The following is a 23,430-nucleotide window of genomic DNA, read 5'->3' as shown; positions in this document are numbered from 1 at the left end:
GTCTAGGTGACTTTTATCTCCCTAGCTACTCATGGGACCAGGATGAATCTTTTGAAGTTTTCTCTTCCTCCTCTCAGTGGAAAGAGTGGGCCAACACACAATCAAACAAGAGAGCTTGTGTAGCCAGTGCTCCTTATTCTGGATTTATTCAGAGTGGTGGTATTTATAGTAACAAACCACATGCTGCTGTCCAGTGTGTGTTTTTCACAGTCAAGCGGAAGAGGGTAGATTTGAAAAGGTTTTGTCCATCTGTATCCAAAAAGCCTTAGAGGGAATCTGTGGCTCTTTAAAGTCAGTCAAGCACTTGCAAAATGGAGCATTGTTAGTGGAAACTTCTAATTCCCAGCAAGCAGTTGACCTCCAAAATGCTAGATGTCGCGGGGAGTATGCAATACACACCTTGAACTGCAGCAGAGGTTTTGTGACTTTCAGGGATCTCGTTGACATTTGCAGAGGAGAACTGAAAAATGAGTGGGCCAAAGAAAGCATTGTTGATGTACAAAATATAATGAGAAGGATGGATGGCGATCTAGTGAAATGGGACTCTCTCATACTTACATTCAACAGCAAGAAGCTTCCACAGCATGTCAAGACAGGTTTCCTTTGTGCCAGTGTGTGGCCTTATTTTCCGCACCCTAGGCACTGATTTAAGTGCCAGCACTTTGGGCACACTACTGTTGGATCCAAGGGAGAAGCCACTTGTGGCAAATGTGGTTGCTCATCTCCTGTGAAGTGTGTTAACTGCTCTGGGTATCATTATGTCTGGAGTAGGGGCTGCTGTATCTTTTTTGAAAAAAGGAATGTACAGGACAAAAAAAAAAAAAACCACGAAACCTATCTCGTATGGAGATTCAAAGAAGATTTATGAGGCCCTGCAGCCCCCGACGTTCACTACCTCTTTTGCGTTTGTTCTTAAACAGCCAGTCCCTAAAACCAATGTTGCTCCAAAAACAGAGTTTACCAGTGTCAGCACTAGTAGCTGTGTCTCCCAGTGCACTTGCTCTGCTGCAGTTATTTCAAAACCGATACCTCCATCCAGGTCAAGGCTGTGGTTGCCATTGTTGCGGAGCTATCTGCCCATCCAGAGTTTCAACCTGGTCCACGGCTCAAAGCCCATTCAGGCAAAAAGTTGAAGACAGAGTATCACCTACTGACAGAGCCAGGAAGCAAATTATCCGACGATGTTGATCTCATCATCTCTGATGTACTTCTCGATTCTTCATCAGAGCTAATGGACCTTGTCAGACTGGGGCGACCATCTCACCCCAAAGCTGAGCCGCCTCATACAGTAGACTCTCTTCCTAGATGGAAAGACAAGGTGAAGAGCAACCCCTGTGATAAATGGCTCCCATCCTTCAGTCTCATGTTAACGGGTTCAGGTCACATGTGGAGGAACTGAAACGCTTCGCACTGGAATGCCCAGTGTGCATGTGTTTGCAGGAAATGCATTTTAAAGCGTCTGATGCCCCTGTCATAGGGGGCTATACGGTTTATCACAAGGATGACCAGAGTGGGGAAAGGGCCAAAGGAGGGGTTGCTGTGTTTGTATATAACTCTCATCGCAATTGTATTCTCCCCCAGACTACTGAATTGCAAGCAGTTGCAGATGAAATTCACATGTCTCTGAGGGGCACAGTTTGTTCCTTGTATTTACCTCCGTCTGATGCAGTAGACTTTCAGGCTCTCACAGATCTTATGGAGCAACCCCCCACACATTTCTCCTGGTGGGTGACTTCCATGATCGTCATGTCTCCACTTGCCCTTGGAGTTGGGTTTTGGAGGACCTCATGACATCCCGAGAACTGTGCATCCTAAACACTGGTACTCCCACTCATTTCTGTACTGCCACTGAGTCATTCTCAGCCATTGACCTATCTTTCTGCTCTAAAGCCCTTGCAGACTCTGTTCAGTTAGAAGTCATTGATGACCTTATTCCAATGACCAGTTCCCACTCCACATTAACTTCCTGGATGAGGATTGCATCAACAGAACCCACCAGAATGGATGGTCAGTAGGGCTAATGGACAGTGTTCAGCAAACTGGCTGTGTTCTAACACCATAACAGCTTCCAGGAATGGGTGGCCCATATCACCTGAGTGATTCATCATGCCGCTGACTTATCCATATCAAAGTATTCAGGTCATCTTAGGAGGCAACCTGTACCTTGGTGGACTGATAAATCTTTTCAGCTTTCTGGGATAGGAGTGGAGCTCCTTGACTGTTTAAATGCTGCCCAGTTTCAGACAACCTCACAGTCTTTCAAGTTGCGAGAGCCAAGGCTTGATGTGTAATCCAGGAGAGCAGAAAAAGGTCGTGGTAAGCATTCTTGGACTCCATCAACGGTTCCATTTGTTTTATTTAAGTATGGAAAGCCAAACTCAGTCTTTTAACAATAGCAGCCGTACTGAAACGGGTGTCTCCAAACAACACCCAAAGACATCGCTCAGACCCTGGCAGAGTATTTTGCAAAAACTACAGCCCACTCCAGCCAGGATTCGACATTTCACTGCTACTGTGTGACTGTTGAGAGTGGCAAGTTGGGCTCCAGATCCACCAGTTCAGAGTCCTACAACTCCTTTTTCTCCATATGGGAGCTAGAATTGGCCCTGTCTGAGATGCGTGACACTGCACCCGGTCACAATCAAAACGGGTACTGCGTGCTTTGACATGTGCCACCAGCATTGAAGGAAATCATCCTCGAACGTTTTAATTTGATATTACAGTCAGCTCCCTTCCCCAACTTGTGGTGAGAGGCAATTTTGATACCTCTCGTCAAATGATGACAGGATCGCAAGTGTCCCAGTAGTTACCGGAGTATCACTTTAGCGAGCTGTGTAGGAAAGACCATGGAGTGAATGGTTAACTGTTGTTTGGTCTGGTTGTTAGAGATCAGGCAACTTCTTAGCCACTCTCTGTGGATTCCAGAGATTTCAGTCCACTGCCAACAAGCTGACCCAGCTAGAGATGGCCATTCAGCAGTCTTTTCTACTTAACAATCACTGTATCAGAATATTCTTCAGTATCACCAGCATATTCTTCAGTATCAGTAAGGCATATGATACTACATGGAGACACAGTATTCTCATGCAGTTACATCAATGGGGCTTTCATGACCACTTCCCCATCTTCCTATGGTCTTTTCTGTTTCAGTGGTTTCTTAGGACTTGAGTTGGTGACACACTGTGTGATCATTTTGAGTAGGAGAATGGTATCCCTGTGGGCAGTATTTGAAGTATTACCCTCTTTGCCATAGCCATAGCCCAGAGTAATTTTAAGTACTGCTGCACAATTCTCCTTATTTGTGGATGATTTTGCTGTTTTCTTTTCCTCCTCTAGTGTTGCAACAGCGAGCCATTGGTTGCAACTTACATTGTGGCGGTTAGAGCAGTGGACTACAAAGACAGGTTTTCAATTTTCTGCAGATAAGTGTGTGTGTGTGTGTGTGTGTGTGTGTGTGTGTGTGTGTGTGTGTGTGTGTTTACATTTTAATTGTTCTTGTTATATTTTTCATTTACTTGACTTGCATGTGAGGGACACCATCCTATATTTTAGAGACTCAGTAAGATTTCTGGGCCTACTTTTTGGCTCCAGGTTGTTGTTGCCACAGCTGAGAGATCTGAAAGCCAGAACACACAGGGCACTGAACATCATAAAGTGCCTTACCTACAGATCTTGGGGAGCAGGCAGGGCTCGTCTGCTCCAGTTTCTATAGGGCTTTTGTGTGTTTGCGCACAGTGTATGGATCGGTGAGGCCTTTCTATTTGAAGATCATTGACGCTGGCCACTATGAGGAGACTCAGCTGGCTGCAGGTGCTTACTGGACCAGCCCCATACACAGTCTCTGTGTAGAGGCCGGGGAACTGCCACTCACTGTCCAGTGGCAGCTCCTCATGGTGCATCAAGCATGTAAGTTCCTTGCAGCTCTGACTGCACCCATGTATCGTACTGTTGCTAGTTCGCCTTTCTTCCAACTGTCCGTGAGCCACAATGCCATTTGGGATCTACGTGCAGCATGTGGTGAAGTTATTCAGTGTGGAGCAACTCCAACATCGAAAGCAGGGTTTTAACTGTATGCTGCCCTGGTTACTGCAGAAGCCCAGAGTAATTTTACATTGGTTTTTAATACAATATTTTCTGATATTTTATATGAGCACCAAAACTATGTAGCTGTCGTTACAGATGGGCCTTAACAGGGGGCCTCAGTTGGTTGCCCTATTGTTTTTCCAAATTGCCTCCTCAAGGTTTGACTGCCTCAAAACTTTACTGTGTTTAGATACAGAATTATATGTGATCTTGCGGGCACGGGAGCAGGTAGTGCTAAATTTCTTGCCTGTTCCAATTCTTTGTGAGCTCCCCTCACTCTCTACAAAGTTTTTATCCAGCAGATGAAGTAGCCCACCCTATCAAACTACAGTGACTGGGGAAGGAGATGCTTTTCATGCAGGGTGCTGGGGCATATGGGTATTGTGGGGAATGAAAGGATGGCTCTAGCAGCTGAGGTGGCATGTCATGATCCTGAGCTCTGATCACATATCGTATGCCGTGAGGAACTGTTGACTATGCCGTGTTACACGTGCAGCAGGTTGCTGAGTCGGGAGACCATATTGAACACATGTTGTAACTTGTGACCGTATACTAATAAATGTGCCGAATAATTGTTATCATGTGTCTGATTGTCCCTCCCCATTTCATGCACCCGCACCACGGTCAGACCACTTACAGTGCCATATTTTCACCAGGTGGCTGAAAGTGAAACTATTACTTTTTTTCAGCATACTCTATGAGTGTGCCGATTAGTGAACATACCGTTGATGTTCCAGTGACTTGCAATATATACAGCCTGCACTGCAGCACTTGAAACATTGTCAGTTTAAGTATGACCACCTGGCACAAGCAAAGAGCACAGAGTGAACTACATGCTGATCACTGTGGGGTGACAAATGGTGTATACTTGTGACCTCGGCTCAAACTGAGAATAGCTTATCCTGACAAAATATTTAGTAAGCCAAACTAAAAGTGTGGACAATGACTTACTGATAGCATTCACTGTCAATGTTTACGAATCTGTTCCAGGCTACAGTCCAGTGCAATTGTGCCCAGATCATGAGACTTGTTCTTTTTATCCCCCCTTGAAGTCCTTTCAGTTACTTCAAATATAATAATCTAAAAGAAAAATGACTGTTAAGGTATGGAGAATATGGTACCACAATAGTCCTCCTGGCATACCTATTAACCCTTTCGCTGCTGTGGTCTTATATAAAGTCCCACTACGTCATTCCCACATGTTTGGACTTGTATACACGCGGCACTTGGGTTTTCCATTGGTAATGTGGACGTCTGAATGCACATTGAGCTGCCGACCTGTCACTGGTGTCGTTAAGTTACTTCCATATATCAGTGAATAAAAATGTTTAGAGTATTTATTGTACAAGATATGTGCCTCATTTTGGGCTGTCATTTGCAAAAAACCGCTTCAATATCTTGAATCATTTATGAGATACAATGATTGTAATAATCAGATGATTCTTGATGCAAAGTACATGAATGATTGTGTCGTATGCAACTTTCCTTTGGATATAAAACACAATTACTTGAGAACAAAATGAAATATCCTTCTGCTCTCAGTTTTAAATAAAATTTTGATATCTTCATTTCATACAGCACAATGATTGAGCTAAAACCAACTATATTCAAAGTTTACACAATGCATTTTTACTCTTCAAAATTTTGTGTGATGTTTTACTTAATTTGATGCAGTGCAGTAAATATGATGGCTTATGAAAAGAAATTCAGTTCTTTATTGAGTGATGATATCAGATTATAAGGTGTGCAAAAATCAAATTTTTTCACCTAATAGTTTTAAAATCAGATGATAACTATATCAAGTTGGCCAGAGTGCCGTCTCTCAACATAGGCCACCAGCATTTAGTGAGTACAGCCATAACGAAAACTGCCTCAGCACGGAGTGCAAAGAGCATGCCTATAGCAGCGAAAGGATTAATAGCTACTGAGTAGTATTTTGATTACTATAAACATACCATTTTATATATTGAAATACAGTAATCACTGGACCAAGATACACTTTTCACAGGTATATAACAAGCACAGGAACAAAAGTCAACTATAGTACTGGTCCTATTGTTTGGGGAGAACCTGGAACCAATGGACAGCATGCTTTTTACCAGCTCATTCACCAAGGCACAAAACTGATACCTGCAGACTTCATTGCACCGGCGTTGACTCATAATCCTATTCGTGACCGATTGCATCACAAGGTACGTAGTACGTACCATATGTTTGTCTTGTCACTAAGTGCAACAAATGAAACTGCAAAAACTATTCACTTTGTAATTTTATATACAACATGTAAACAGAAAAATGTTGTTAATTAAGAAATTAATTAAAATTTTTAGATACTCCTGGCAAATTTTCTTGCACAAACTGAAGCGCTGATGAAGGGAAAGACACACCAGCAAGTTGTTTCAGAGCTAGAAAAAAGTGGAGTGGCACCAGACACTATTGATAAGCTGGCACCACATAAAGTGTTTGAAGGAAATCGTCCCACTAACTCCATAGTGGTAAAAATGGTTACACCTTTCACACTTGGAGCTCTCATAGGTATGTAAAACAGTTACTTTTTAGTTAATTAAAGGCAGGTACACTCTTTAACACTAAAAATCTCTGTCTTCAATATTAAAATGCCTTGTTGGTTATTTTTTTTTTCTTTATTTTGTTCCAGCTTTGTACGAACATAAAATATTTGTCCAAGGAGTTATATGGGACATAAATTCTTTTGATCAGTGGGGGTAAGTAATACTGTCGATGAACAGTTAACCTTCTTTTAAGTTGTGTGTTATACGAGCATAAATAGATAAAAGAATTTTAAAAATTTGGTGACGGGAATCCAGAACAAATATATAAATCATTCCAGCATTACTGTAAACAACAGTGCATAAGTGTGTCAAATGTGGTTGAGGACGCGATTTTGTGTCAACAGTGCAGTGAAACAATGAAGAAAAAGAGACAAAAGGAAGAACATAAATAAGAAACACACTATGTGCCACAGTGAAGCAGAACATTCAAAAGCTTGGGATAGTTAAAGATATAATGTAGAAGTGAAACTGTCATTACATTTTGTATTATCAATAACCACTGATAATACTCACCTTGGCCACAAATTTCTGGGCCTCCTGTGTCATTATTGTGGTAACACGGACTTGCACAGTTATAATAATCTAGATAATTTTCATGATTAACTCATGGATACCTAATTAGAGAAGGAAAGTTGCTGCTCACTATATAGCGGAGATGCTGAGTCGCGATATGATGCACAACAAAAAGATTCACATAATTATAGATTTCGGCCGTTAAGGCCTTTTTCAGCAAAACACACACACACACACACACACACACACACACACACACACAAAGCTTGCACATACACACACCTGTAGTCTCAGATAACTGAAACTACATTGTGAGAGCTGCACCAGTGCATGATGGGAGTGGTGACTGGATGGGGGTAAGGAGCAGCCTGGGATGGGGAGAGGGAGGGATAGTGTGGTAGGGGTGGTGGATAGTGAAGTGCTGTGCTGCAGTTTAGATGGAGGGCAGGAGAGAAGGTGGGGGATGGGGGTGGGGAAGGAAGTAGCGGAAAGGAGAGAAATAACAAGAAATTAAAAGACTGGATGTGGCGGTGAAATGACAGCTGTGTAGTGCTGGAATGGGAACAGGGAGGGGGCTGGATGGGTGAAGGCAGTGACAAACGAAGGTTAAGACAAAAAGGGTTACAGGAACGTAGGATGTATTCCAGGGAAAGTTCCCACCTGCCCAATTCAGAAAAGCTGGAAGCACCAGTCATACCCCTGATTTCTTTGTAGGCATTACCTACCCAAAGTAATAGTCCATCCTTACACAACCCCTGCTCCCAATCCCTTACCTCATGGCTCATACCCCTGCAATAGACCTAGATGCAAGCCTGTCCCATACATCCTCCTACCACCACCTACTCCAGTCCAGTCACTAACATCACCTATCTCATCAAAGGCATGGCTACCTGTGAAACCAGTCATGTGATTTACAAGCTGAGCTGCAACTACTGTGTTGCATTCTATGTAGGCATGACAACCAACAAGCTGGCTGTCCGCATGTGAATGGCCACCAACAAACTGGACAAAAAAGAAGTGGACCACCCTGCTGCTGAGCACGCTGTCATACATCTCGGTGACTGCTTCACAGCCTGTACCATATGGATCCTTCCCACCAACACCAGCTTTTATGAATTACACAGGTGGGAAGTTTCCCTGCAATACATCCCTTGTTCCTGTAACACTCCTTGTCTTAACCTTCGTTAGTCACTGTCCTCAACCATCCAGCCCCCTCCCTTTTCCCATTCCAGCACTACACAGCCGTCATTTCCCGCCACACCCAGTCTTTTAATTTCTCTCCTTTCTGCTACTTCCTCTCCCCCCCCCCCCCCCCCCCCTCCACACCTTCTCTCCTGCCCTCCCTCTAAACTTCAGCACTTCAGTGTCCACTACCCCTACCATACTATTCCTCCCTCTCCCCACCCCAGGTTCCTCCTTACCCCCATCCAGTCGCCACTCCCATCTTGCGCTAGTGCTACTGCTTGCAATGTGGTTTCAGTTATCTGATACTGCAGACATGTATGCAAGTTGTGTGTGTGTGTGTTTTTTTCTGACAAAGGCCTTAATGGCCAAAAGCTATAATTATGTGGATCTTTTTGTTGTGCCTATAACGACTCGGCATCTCCGCTATATGGTGAGTGGCAACTTTCCTTCTCTAAAATTGTTACATTCCGTCCTGGATTTTCCATTGTTTGATCATGGATACCTTAGTTGCACCACAATGCAGCCGTGTTCTGGATCTTGGACAAGGATACTGAGGCAGTATGTTTCATTGACACTTATTGCTTCTTTATAATCTGCACATGACTAGTAGGTGAGCTATTGTGTTACATCTGCTTCTAAAGCCAGTTTGTTCCCACATGAATATGGTCCAATGAGTGTTCTAGATCTGTACCAAGAGGATGCAAAAAATTTCCTGCCAGCGGGATAAACTGTCATGCCTTGTCCCTTGACTCTTGGAAGGCATTCCCTAAAACTGATTGTGTACTGTCAGGTGTTCAGCCAAATTGTAGTTTCCATTTTTTTCCTCATGAAGTTTAGGGCATTTACTGAAGTACATGAACTCAAAGAAAAGTCAGCATTGGAGATCTGGAAATCCTCAATAGATAATCAAGAGCGCAATCTGAAAACAGGAGGGTGCTGCACTATTAGTTCTACATGAATTAATGAACTGATTCTCCAAACTGTGCCTTCTGAAAGTAAATCTTGTTTACTGGATGCTCCCTATCTTATACAGATTTGATCTTTTTTATACTGAGCTGCAGTTCAAAAGTGTTTTCCAGAGCAGTACTTCAGATAGGGCCTATCCTTTGTGTCATTTACTGTATATGTTAATTTCATGTTGGCCAAAGTGGCCTGGCTCAATGTTAAGTAACAGCTGTTGCAAATAGTCCACTCCTTTATGAGCAACTGATACCAAGTATAAACACAGCAACAGTACTTAGATTGCAGTACTTAGAATGCTTCGGTTAGTAATTTGGTGTTGAATACTTGATTAACACAACTAAAGATGGTTACAGACTCTATTGTTGTGTAGAAATGTAAGTATGTTTGATCACTGATTTGAAAGAAAGCTGCATTGGCCACGGTCAGCAATCTTAAAGCTGCTGTCTTGTTCTGGGGTGTGATGACATAGAAGCACTTGTGAAAACTGTTGCTTACAGCACTGTCAGAGATACCGGATGTCTCATTACTTCCAGATATGTCTGACACCTGGGTAAATGGGAAACAGTGTCAGTCACAAATCTTTGAGTGGAAGTTGAAAGTGATGAGTGGCTGTCCAGTTGTCGTTGTATGCCATAGAACATTTGATGTGTTGCCCATTGTTGAGAGTGCATTTTGCCCAATGTACTGGAATTGGTGCTGATCTCCCTGAAAGATCCAGACAAGTGCAGAGGATTGGTTTGCTTATCATCGTGAGCTCCAAGATTAGGCAGGTGATGGAGCATCCCAAAGAAACAGCAAGCAGGTCAGGAAGGAACACTTGGGTCCACCCGGTATGTTTGCCAGATATGCTCTGAGATATGGAGAAGGCTGTGCCAGTGCTATTGAACATATGTGGCTGCAAATTTTTGCTCATATTGGCACAAATGAAGGTGGATGACAAAACTGGTAAAGACAACTAGCCTTGTTCCCAAAAGTGATTGCAATCCTTGTTTTTTGAGATGAATGGAACACACATCAGAGGCTCAAATGTTTGTGATGTTGGATGGGGAGATTTCAATCAGTTTTTTACTAGGAGGAGAACTTTAGGATCCTCACCTCTCCTCCTTTCCCATTTGATTAATAGTACACTACATGCATGAAGCAGTGGTGTGCAAATGTGAGTTTTATAGTGCAGAGAAACCCCTCCAGAGGGCCAGAACAGAAAGCTGACTGAAACCAGAAGTGAATTTCAACAAAATTTTAAATTCAGATTGGAATGTCTGTTGCAAAAATAGTATTGATTTTGGTAATGAAGGCAGAAGTAAAATCATAAATATCATGATAACATCTATTGAGGAGAGTACGTATTTTGAACTTTGCTGCAGCTAAATGTTGAAAGTTGCTCATACTTGCAATTGGGTGCTTTTATAAACTCCATATTTCAGGAATTGTAGTGGTGGAAGATTTGAGGAAATACTCGGAGAATACAGCATGTAAATTTTTTGATAAAGTTACAGTATTAATAGCTATAGACAGGTAGATCCAAGGGAAGGACAAGTGGCAAGAATAGGGATTCAGGTGACACTGTTCTAAAGGCCTTTTTGAAAAATAGAGAAGTAACTTATTAGATTTCCTGGTTACAAACAGGCCCTAAATGTTTATTTCAGTTAACATAGAGCAGGGAATCAGTGATCGTAGTGCTAATGTAGCATCAGTGATTGCAGGCGACGGTAGAAATGTTAAAAGATAAGAAGGTATTTCTGTTTAGTAAGTGTGACAAGATGACTTCAGATTATCAGAGCACTTGGTGTCATGCATTCATGTCAGAGACCCAGCATGTTGAGTTTTGTACATTACACATCAGACAGGTATGTACTGAGTAAAGTTACAAGGTATGGGAAAGACCTATATGGTTCCACAGCTGCGTTAAATTGTTGCTCCAAGACCAAAGCTACATGTGTACTGTTTAGTGAGTTGAAAAGCAAAATTTTGATCTTGCATTAAGTCAGTAAATGTATCAGATATATCTATCCATTCATTCAGTTATATATTGACACCTAACATTACAAATATTGACTGGTATGGAAAACAACTAAAATCTCTCAACAGAGGAAAGGTGGCGACGTAACTGTATCAAGAAAGGAAGATAAGATTTAACATCTTGTCAACATTGAGGTCATTAGAGATGGAGCACAAGCTCGAATTGTGTCAAGGACAGGGACAAAATCAGCTGTGCCCTTTCAAAGGAACCATCCTGGCATTTGCCAAGAGCGTTTTAGGGAAATCATGGAAAACCTAAGTCTGGCTGGCCAGATGTTAGTTTGAACCGTCATTGTCGTGAATGTGAATCCAGTGTGCTAATCACTGTGCCATCTCACTCAGTGACATATCTATATGATTCTCCATAGAATATGTGAAAGAACCTGCTGTAGCAGGTCACTGGAGGAACACTGTTTCAATGCTTGGAAAAATGTGCAGGCTATTCCCCTTTTCAAGAAGTGCTGTCAAAACAGGTGCATTAAAATATTGACCTATGTTGCTGATTTCAATACACTGTATGTTTGAACAGATTTTATGCCTGCATATACACCCCTGGAAATGGAGAAAAGAACACATTGACACCGGTGTGGCAGACCCACCATACTTGCTCCGGACACTGCGAGAGGGCTGTACAAGCAATGATCACACGCACGGCACAGCGGACACACCAGGAACCGCGGTGTTGGCCGTCGAATGGCGTTAGCTGCGCAGCATTTGTGCACCGCCGCCGTCAGTGTCAGCCAGTTTGCCGTGGCATACGGAGCTCCATCGCAGTCTTTAACACTGGTAGCATGCCGCGACAGCGTGGGCGTGAACCGTATGTGCAGTTGACGGACTTTGAGCGAGGGCGTATAGTGGGCATGCGGGAGGCCGGGTGGACGTACCGCCGAATTGCTCAACACGTGGGGCGTGAGGTCTCCACAGTACATCGATGTTGTCGCCAGTGGTTGGCGGAAGGTGCACGTGCCCGTCGACCTGGGACCGGACCGCAGCAACGCACGGATGCACGCCAAGACCGTAGAATCCTACGCAGTGCCGTAGGGGACCGTACCGCCACTTCCCAGCAAATTAGGGACACTGTTGCTCCTGGGGTATCGGCGAGGACCATTCGCAACAGTCTCCATGAAGCTGGGCTACGGTCCCGCACACCGTTAGGCCGTCTTCCGCTCACGCCCCAACATCGTGCAGCCTGCCTCCTGTGGTGTCACGACAGGCGTGGAGGGAGAGACGAATGGAGATGTCGTCTTCAGTGATGAGAGTCGCTTCTGCCTTGGTGCCAATGATGGTCGTATGCGTGTTTGTCGCCGTGCAGGTGAGCGCCACAATCAGGACTGCATACGACCGAGGCACACAGGGCCAACACTCGGCATCATGGTGTAGGGAGCGATCTCCTACACTGGCCGTACACCTCTGGTGATCGTCGAGGGGACACTGAATAGTGCACGGTACATCCAAACCGTCATCGAACCCATCGTTCTACCATTCCTAGACCGGCAAGGGAACTTGCTGTTCCAACAGGACAATGCACGTCCGCATGTATCCCGTGCCACCCAACGTGCTCTAGAAGGTGTAAGTCAACTACCCTGGCCAGCAAGATCTCCGGATCTGTCCCCCATTGAGCATGTTTGGGACTGGATGAAGCGTCGTCTCACGCGGTCTGCACGTCCAGCACGAACCACAGTGAGAAAAACTGAGGAATTAGAGATCATATAGTGTTTACAGACAGCCCTTGCACTCTGCATGACTGGATGATATAGGTGCATGAAGTCCCCTCTTCCATACGCTGTAAGGCAGCTTGCAATGTTGTTGTAGATATAGATTGAGGCTGTGCAAGAAAGTGCAGCTTTCTGTGGAGAGTTAAAAAGGTGCATCAGTTTCATTACACATACCCTCGTGAGCAGTACTCTACAGACTTATGTAAATGGCTCCCATGTAATGAAATCGGGAATGTTTCCTTGGTCTTTTATTTCCCTAATGGGAGTGTTTAGGAATAGGCCATTGAAATAGTCTAGTAGTTGACCTGTAACTTCCATATCTTGCTAGGTTTTATGCTTCTCTTACTTTTTCTCATGGTCGCCATACAGTTCCAATGCTGCAAGGGTCCTGCTACTCAGTACCCTTGATCTAGGACACAGTTTCTCACCTGTGGACTTTGATCTGTTGCCTTGAGGATGCTGAAAGGGACTTTTCTTGTTCCAGTGGAGTAACACAATCAGAGAAGTTGAATTCAGTTTCCTGTAACATACAACTCTTAAACTAATCTTACTAAATCTACTACACATGTATTACATTCCAGTTAGATTTTGTCATTTGTCTGTTTCTCATGAGATTCTGAACAATAGTACAATAAAAAACAGAACATCAGTGCCCTTGTGATCTCTTTGGCGGCATAGAGGTAACGTGTGCTCTATGCCTTTCCCTCACAGCTTCATGGAGCAAATGTCTCCACGCAGCAGGTAGAAGCACCAGTCTATGGCCCGCTTCACCGATAGCACATACCATAAAAAAAAGACCCGAAAGTGGGGTGCTTTCTACTTACTTCTTACTTTAACCCACAATCTTTCATCAGCCAGTGGATAGCAAGAATGTGGAATATCTCATTTATTAATGACATGTTACACCTCATATTCTTCCACCAAGATGAAAGATGTTGTGCTCATAATCTGACTTCTAGAAGTTTAACACATTTGCAGTAAATATCATTTTCAAACAATAGTGTAATGTTACTACTTTACAAAATACTAATGTTGTTAGCAGTTCATCTCCTCCTGTGACTTTGCATAATATTTCACTTAACTCAGCTCATATTTCACCAATTATGTCCCATCATAAGTTTACCCAACACCATGTTATGTTTAGATACGGTCCCTATGGGCCTCACATTCAGTTTCCTTTTTCATTGCAGTCTTTATTTATCACAGTATAATTTCACCTCTGTATCATCATTTGAAAATTTTAATTTTGTGATTACGTTTTAGAATTCTTGTTTCGTTCTTAATATCTGAGCTACATATTGTCTACTTCCCTTAGATATTGGTATTCTGATATGCACAAATATTTCTGTAGGTTTCTTGAGATATTACACATAGCTAATTATCTTGCTTTCTTTGCTGTACATAGGTGACACTAGTTCACTGTCATGTTCTCTTTACTCCAAGTCTTGACAGATGTATTTATTCGCAATTTTAAATTAATTCATTTACTCAAAGAATTACCTCCTGGATTGAAATCAATGATCTGTTTAACTTTTCCTAACCTCAGATACTTGCTTCCTTAAACTGCTGTAGAAATGTACTGAAATTTATGAAGTTTAATCAGCCAGGTCCATACTACATTACACTAGTCTGGAGAATGCTTCTATAATGTCAGCAGCCTTCCTGTGCACGTTTACACCTCATTCTAGGGGCAAACACTCCTCAGGTATCTTTCCATTTGATATACAATTGTTCCTTTACAACTCTCCTTCCTAAAAGTGGTACAGGTCCTTGCTCCTTCAGATCCAGTGAGCTAAGTTGTCCCTATCATAGGTCCTCCTACACTTTACCCTCCTAACATGTTGCCTTCAGGCACACTGCACCATCACTTTACAATTACTGCCTAATTATCTTACCCAGCTTACACTCTCATAAGCAGAAGACATAACTCCTATGTTTGACTCTAGTGATCATTACTTTCTGTAATTCTCACCTTTATCAGGTATTGCCTTACGTTAATACTTGCACCTCTTAACAGTTCTGTGCTGTTCTGCTATTGTTCCTTAACTGCAAACTATTTATCCTTGTCGTGTGCTTCTCCTTATGCAATACCTTCTGCCAATAATTATGTTTCACATGCTTGGCTTGATCGATGGTCACCATATTTTAACTTCTTTTTCACCCTTTCCCTGATTTTAATCTAACATGTTACAGGTACTTATTGCAATAGGTATGTGCTTATTGCAATTCTTCTGTCTCTCCACTGTCACTATAACTGATATGCAATGTGCACATGTTCTACTGCCACTGTTCCCATAGGTCTGTTATGCACACCCCCTGACACGACTAACATGCGGCACTTAATTATGAGTAATAAAGTTTGTCACATTATGTGGTATATCTTCTCAATATACTTAAGTTATTGTACATTAAGTACAAAAAAAGAAAAACGCAGAATTCATACAAAATGTATAAAATACAGATTTGAGATGACACACAAGTTTTAACAGTATTGTAAATGTTATTCATACATATATGAGGTATCATTTTGTGTGTCACTATATGTACTCTCGTACACCACACAGATACTCTATGGTCTGACTTCGGTGTTTCATATACCTAATTGTGGGATAGGGCACTTCGAGGTGATATCTTTCAAAAGATTACAGGATAGAAAAAGAGTGAAGCATATCCCTGCCAAACTAGCTTAGTATGCACGTTCCCCTGAGAACTTAAAATTACTTTATCATATCAGTATTATATAGAGAACTGGGTCGCAGATAGGCACAACAGAAAGATAGTCACAAAATAAGTTTTCAGCCAACAAGGCATTTGTCAAGAACACACACACACACACACACACACACACACACACACAACAACCACCACCACCACCACCACCACCACCACCACCACCACCACCACCCAGTCTCTGGCAGCTGTTTATTGTATTCCATCCTGGTTTTCCATTGTTCGATAGACCTTTATCTTGGCTTGTTGTGGTGTGTAAAAATTATACTGCTTTTGAGTGTGGTATATTCATAAACTTGTTGGGTCCACAATACTTTGAGAAAAAAAACTTACTAGTTTCTTTCTTCATGTGGGAACTCTGATGATGATCTAGAACAAGCGTTCACCCTCTTACACAATTTATAGCATCGTAAGACCTCCCTAATTTTTCTGCCTAGATTCTTGAAATAATAGAATTTGTTCATGTGTTGTATACATTTTCATATTTGATTAGAATTAAACTCACCACTAGAAGTAGGTGTAAAAGAGGAATCAATTCTATCCTGTACTTCTTTTTCTACAAACTTGTGTAGTCATCCTATTGTCATGAGCTTGCCCTAGTTCACTAATTAAATTATTAATACAGTAGAATTTCAATTTTGCATTCTGTGGCTGTTTTTGATGATTCCACACCATAAATACATAGCCCCTGTGAAAAACCCATAAGATCAGTGCTAAAAAATACCCCAATTTTACATTTCTTCCTACTGAGGTTTACCTCAATTCTAAGTTCTTGCTCAACGTCTTGCTTGATTTCATCCAATTTTCTTCCTATTGACATTTGTTGCGACTGAACAAGTTACAAGTGGCACAAGACAGATGGTTTGCACCATGGGTCATGGCAGAGTTAAGGGAATATTTTAGGCTGTTGTGGAGAGGGGAGATATGGAGAGGAATTGCTGACATCATTCACGATCGGTGTTGCCAACACAACTTGTAACATTTAGCTTCATCGCACGTTATGATACAACTACTGCTGTGTTTCAGCGGTAATGGAAAAACACGACAGTCAGTGCAAAGCGTTCCAGACCAAGCCAATATGTGAGGAAGGGTCCCAGCAACCACCTTTTCTTGTCCACTTGTAACTAACTTTCATCTTTTTGTATGTATTTCGATGTACTGTATTCAGCAACAATATCAATCATCCATCTTTAAATTCAAATGCAGAGTCTCAAAGAATATGTTCAGTCATAATCAAGGAAACGTCACTCATTTCTGGCTAGTGAATTCTTATTGGCTGACGACTTGTTAAGTCACCCAGTACCCATTGCAGCCACCACACTACACTAGCACTCACAAAATGAGCTTGCCTAGTGGATGCGTGGAGAGGGGGGAGTGGCCCTTCAGTGATGGGAGTATTGGTAGGGGTGAAAGCATTTTGTGAAGTGCTGAAAATATACTTTTCATGCAGATGATGATCTATGACAGAGATTTCACATGAAAATAGAATACGTGTTTTGCGGTAGCACATTTTACAGACTTTAGTGTTCAAATCTGACATGATACAGTTGGAACAACTACATACACTACTCACATATATATTTTGCATTGCATACACCACACACTGTAGTTCGTAAAGATTGGCAGCAGTGATAGAGGGCATGAACCGAAACTGTAGCACCTGAGCTTTCTTTCAAATTTACGTTTTACATAGTGTACAGAAATTCTCTGAGCCAATTTCTGATCAGCTTGTAACATCAATTGGGAAGTAAACTCATTTTTTTACATCTGTTTCTCTCATGAAGCCCAAAATAACACTTTAATAGTGGTGAGCATATGAAGTGTGGCTCGTAAGAAAAGCATTTAACAGTAACAGCAATGGTGATAAAGTATGTCTTTGAGCAGATGTCTGCATTTATGACTATGGTTTAACCACTTAGATACTGTACTGTTTTTGTTTAAATCAACATGTTTATCAGTTTTTTCTTTTTTCTGGGTGAGCAAAAACAATTATGTCAGAAAATGCATGTTTTGAACATATAATTTGTGGTCATAGCTTGGTGGAAAATAGCTCAATTACCATGCACCCAGATATCAGTTTCAATTTTTTCATGAATTTTTGCTTGCTTTTACACATCTGTGATTGTTTAAGAACTGATGAAACTCATAATTATGAAACATTGTATTGACATTTAATTCCTTCACTTTGCATAAAATGTGTCTAAGTATTGGAGAGGATAGTGATTTTTAATCACATATGTGAATTATGTGTGGTTTTGCTCAGAATTGGGGTTTTTGAACATTTTCCTTGATTCTGCAGTTTCCTCAATTTTGCATTTTGTAAGTGTAGACGGGATGAAAACATGAAATAGAGGTTATGTTACCCAGTTCTCTTTTAAAATCATCCCCTTGAGCTTTAAAAGCTTCCTGGAGTTTGTTTTAAATGCATCCTCTTGAAATTTAGCCAATAAATCTGTTATATCTATTGCCTTTGCCACAGTTGCCATCATACTAGTGGTTACAGGCATAGGATGTACTAAAGTTATAATTTGGAGACCACTACTCAGCAGTTCGTCTATGTCATTCCTTAACAGTGTTGACTATAAGCAAATTTTTAACTAATACAGTTCACCATATGTCATTATTGCGTGCTGCAGTGAACCAGTTGGGCTGCTGGCTCACTGTGTATATATTGCATTGTTCGGTTATAGCAGGCTGCTGCTGCAACTGTTGTGGTGTGGTGCTGTAAACTGCTTGCCAAGTTGAACTGTTTTCACGAGGTCCTCCAGCTGCTAATATGTCATTAATCTTCTTCTCAGAGCCCAACGTAAACTCTTCTTTGTTGCATGTTGAATTTTGTGTGTGTGACTTTGGTCTACGTTTCATAAACAAGCACGACAAGATACCAGTTAATGCTGTTAATAACAACAACCGCAGTTTATATTCTCCAATTCCCAATAAATTTTTCTTGTTTTTCTCTGACATACGTAGATGTCTTCTTCTTTAATATACGAACAATTTGATAGCATTGTATAACGTGTGCCCAATTAGGCATTCCGTTGCTGACTCCCATTGTCCTTAACAATATTTCATGAGTTTTTTTGTAGCCCTCCTTTTCGTCTGTTTCTTTGCAATTTCTGTTCATGACCTGCACCGAGGTTGCCAAATGAATTGTTTCCCTGGTCTTAATTTTTCCTAATGGGCGTGTTAGCAATGGATTGTTGAAACAGTCCAGTAGTCAGTCCATAGGTTTTGTGCTTCTCTTACTTTCTTCTTGTGTTTACTGTGCAAAACCAATGCTGCAAAGGTCATGCTATTCAGTACCCTTGAACTGTGACACAGCTTCTCCCCTGTGGACTTTGATCTGTTGCATCAAAGTTGCTGAAAGAGACTTTTCTTGTTCCAATGGAATAACACAATTAGGGAAGTTGAACTCAATGTATTTCCTATAACGTGCATCTCTAATTTCCGTTGCTGAATTGACTGCACATGTGTTACATTCCAACTAGGTGTAATAATTCATCCTTCACACACGAGACTCTGAACAATAGTACAATAGAAGCAGAACATTAATGACGTTATGATTTCTTTGGCATCATGGAGGTCACATGTGCTACCTGTCTTTCACTTGCAGCTCCATGGAGCAGATGACTCCACCCAGCAGATAGAAGTGCCAGTCCGTGGTCTGCATCACCGACAGTGCAGGATCAGTACAGTTCCTATCTGCACAAACAATCAAATACCTCCTGAAAGTGGAATGCTTCCTAGTTACCAGTTACTTTAACCCACAAATATCTTTTGTTGGCCAATGGGTATCAAGGATGTTGCAGATTTCTTTTTGTGGGTGAGATGTTACACCTCAGTATGGAACTGATAATTTTGCCCCTCCCCCCCCCCCCCCGCCCCCCTCCAAGATGAAGAGAAAGAGGTGATGGTGCTCCAGTTTTTGAGGAACTGTCTGCTCCTGCAGGCATTCTGCAAATAATTTTGCTAGTTCCTCAGATACTGTTGAATGTAGTCCATATGTAATGTTATACTCTAGAACAGTTCAAGAATATCATACACACAGAAAGCTTTACATTCCACAAAACAACTAAGTTGTGGCAACAGCAAAAATTATGAGCACAGAATGACAACATAAATATCCCTTGAGAAATAGTCGTGAACAGTTTGACACAATTTCATAGATGCAAATTTTGTTCTTTGAGTCATGACAATGAATTTCCAAAGTTCTGATAACCATTCACTAACCTTATTGAAAAATTGAGCACATTTGGTAAGAAAGTTAAAACAGATGTTCACAGAATATATTTTTCTTAGCATTCGTTTGCAGTGTAGGGTCATAAGGACTTGAAAGGGACTGTGTGTACAGTATATTTACAAAGACAGTTGCGGTTAGTGATTATTGTATAATGGTAAATAGTCATTTCGATTGGCTGTATGTTTATTAATATTATCTTTTTGCTTATTTCAGAGTCGAGTTGGGAAAGCAGCTAGCAAAAGCAATTGAACCAGAACTGCAGCACTCTTGTGCTGTCAGTACACATGATGCCTCCACTAATGGTCTGATTAACTTCATTAAGTCATGTTGGTGAAGGAATTACCATTCCATCTGCTTTTATGTACTGTGAAATAATGATGTATTTAAATGTCAGCTGTGCCATATTTTAAGTTACTGTTTGTTGACTATCACAAAATTGTATCACCCCCCCCCCCCCCCCCCCCTTTCCTCTTGTGAAAGTTGAAAAAGGCAGAAGCTGTGTGAGGTTTTTTGCTTCCTTATACCTACTGCACATAATTCTGTGACTGATTTAAGAGATCATGTTCATTTATTAATGATTAAACTCTTATTGTATAATTTTTTGTAATAATGGAAAAAGACATTGTGTAATAATACAATTTAAAATATTTCACTGCCTCAGCAAACAATATAAATGTAAAAAATTAATGTAATTAGTTACAAATAATGTAGATATTTAAGGTTACACTTAAAATATTGGTAAACTGATGTCATATCTAATCAGGGAGTGTTTGTGAGCTTGTGTGTGCCAGCACAATTTGTTTTATCAAACAGTAACACCATCAATGGTATGTTCAGCCACAACACAAGACACTATCCAAATGCATTGTGTGGCTATAAATGTGCAATAAACAAACTTAGTATACTGATAGTTACTTTTCTTACTTTTGAGACCCCTCTTCCAATAAATTACACTTCATCATGGTACTGTTGTCAATGAGCAAAAGTAATTACATACTGCTTAAATCAAGATGTATGTGCATGCTTATTTTAGGTGACTTGGCTAGATTCTACGAGGCATGTAAAGACATTCGTACAGCAGGAAGTATCACTAACTTAATGAACAAATGCTACTCTGAAGACATTCTAATAGCAGCTGCCAAGCTCAAATTCACAAAATATGGCAAGTGCACCACTACAAACACAGAATTTTGTAAGTAGTAAAAAGATTTATTCACTGACAAAACTATTTAGTTAAGTGTTCCATTGGTCGGTCTCGTGGAAACCATTATGATGTGGAACATATCAAGTGCATAATAAATGCACACACAAAGTTTTTTTTTTCTAAAGCTTAATTTTTCCCCCCAACCCCATTGTCTTGAATGGCACAAAATGCATATGTTATGCCTGCAGATTTTATTCCTATTCAAGAACTCATATGTGGTATAGGAGGAGTTGGCAAGGAGATATGATTTCAAATTATTTTTGAAATTATTACTGCTGTCTGTCAGACATTTTATTTCATCTGGTAATTTTTTTAAAAGTTTTACAGTAGCACATTTTACCCCTTTCTCTCCCAAAGATAGTTTAAGTAGATGACAGTGTAAGTCTGTCTTTCTTTCTTTCTTCTGGTATTATGTCACTGTTGTTTTTAAACTAGTTCATGTTGTTGAGAACAGATTTCATTACTGAGTAAATGTACTGTGAGGCTGGTGTAAGAATTCCTAACCTTTAAACAGATGCCTACAAGATGTGCGACTATGAGCCCCACACATTATTCTAACCACTTTCTTTTCAGCAGTGAATACTTTTTGCCTAAGTGTTGAGTTACCCCAAAATATTATTCCATATGACATCAGAGAGTGAAAGTATGACCTTCATATACTCCAAGGCTAACAAGCATGACTACCTTTAAATATGTTAATTAAGAAAAGTGTCGTTGAGTTCATTGCAGTTTTTCTTATAAATCGGATACTGCTACACAATTTAGTCAACTTGGTTCTCTTAACAAAATGTGTTTGCTGCATCGGGCCAGTTGTACCAGGTAATTATAAGATTGGAAGTTAATGCAAAAGTCCTATGCAGTTGTGCAATAATATTTTAGAATTTTTCTATTCTGCCACACAATATTACAAAAGGATGCACAACATTACAAGATTTCTCTCCATCTCAAATCAAACAGTGAGGGGAGAAAGAAGGTAAAGCCTGGACAAAGCTACAAGCACTTATATATGCAGGTCATTAAAAAAATGGATATTCCTGGATAAAAAGTAATGAAAAGGCAATCTTGAACTAATGTGCAGAGCACATATAAATGTAATGGAAACTAATATTCATACCAGCTTTCAAGCTCTTGCTCTTCGTTAGTTAAACTACACACACTCCCACAGTTGTAGCAAGACGACATTGAAAGCAGTTGCCTGTGCAGAGGGGGCAGCAGAATAGTGTGAGGCAGGTCTTGTGACAAACAACTCAGTGGCTGCACAATGAGACAAATGGAGTTCAGAGGGTAGAGTATGTGGGTGAGAGAAGAGGAAGATGGAGATTAAGCAAACACAGGGAGGGGGTAGAAGGGGGGCAATGCCCACATGGTGAAGGGGGGGGGGGGGTGCAACAGTGGTAGGGTGGTAAAGGAGTGGTGTTGGCAGAAGAGAGAGAAGGTAGTGTCAGGCAGTGGGAAGCAACAGGTTAGTGGTAGTTTAGGATAGGGCGGGGGGGGGGGGATTTCGAGAGTGTAGGACAATTAACACATGCATCGTTCAGGCAAATGTCTGCTGGAAGGGAATATTCAAATGGCACATGTAGTGATACAGCTATTGAGGTCATTTGTGTTATGGTGCACAGTACATTGAGCAACTAGATGATCAAGTTTGCAGTTTTCCACAGCTTGGGGGGGTAGCCATTCATATGAGTTAGCAGTTGCTTACTTGTTATGCCCACACAGAATACTTTACAGTAATTGTGGCAGAGCTGATGTACGATATTCTACTTTCACATGTGGCCCTGTCTTTTATCGGGTAGGGGATGCTGATGACTGGAACGGTGGTGATTGGTGGTGGTGGTGGGTGTATGAGACAGGTCTTGCAACTGGGTCTTCCTCAAGGGGTTGACCTGTAGGAAGCATGGAAGGACAAGGATATTCCGTAAGTTTGGTATGCGGCAGAACACTACTTTTGAGTGTTATGGGCAGGACATCTCACATCTCAGGGTGTGATGAGAGGTAGCAAAGCCCTGATGAAGGATGTGTGGTTGTGAGTTTTATGGCCACAGTGACACTGGGTGGTCAGAAGACTGTTCTAGTGCTGTTCGGAGACTGGTTAACAGGTGTACTGGTGTCAGAGAAGGGATGGCATTGGAGATATGTTTTGGTTGATCTGATAGGATATTGTGTATCAATAAAGGCTCTGGTAAGGTTAACGGTATATGTCAAAAA

General features: G+C 41.3%; 1 protein-coding gene across 1 annotated transcript in view; it reads left to right on the top strand.

The window, feature by feature from the left end:
* LOC126278243 (glucose-6-phosphate isomerase-like) overlaps positions 1–20,928 on the top strand; it is an 83,351-nt gene extending 62,423 nt beyond the window's left edge. The window contains exons 8-11 of the mRNA XM_049978229.1: positions 6,092–6,275; positions 6,414–6,618; positions 6,740–6,806; positions 20,232–20,928. Coding sequence (XP_049834186.1) covers positions 6,092–6,275; positions 6,414–6,618; positions 6,740–6,806; positions 20,232–20,352 — 577 coding nt within the window. The 3' untranslated portion in view covers positions 20,353–20,928. The remainder of the gene's footprint in view (positions 1–6,091; positions 6,276–6,413; positions 6,619–6,739; positions 6,807–20,231) is intronic.
* The last annotated feature ends 2,502 nt before the right edge of the window (positions 20,929–23,430 follow it).

Source organism: Schistocerca gregaria, chromosome 6 (assembly GCF_023897955.1).
Source record: "Schistocerca gregaria isolate iqSchGreg1 chromosome 6, iqSchGreg1.2, whole genome shotgun sequence".
Taxonomy (NCBI): domain Eukaryota; kingdom Metazoa; phylum Arthropoda; class Insecta; order Orthoptera; family Acrididae; genus Schistocerca; species Schistocerca gregaria.
Note: the sequence above shows the minus strand (reverse complement) of the source record. Positions and strands in the feature narration are given on the sequence as shown.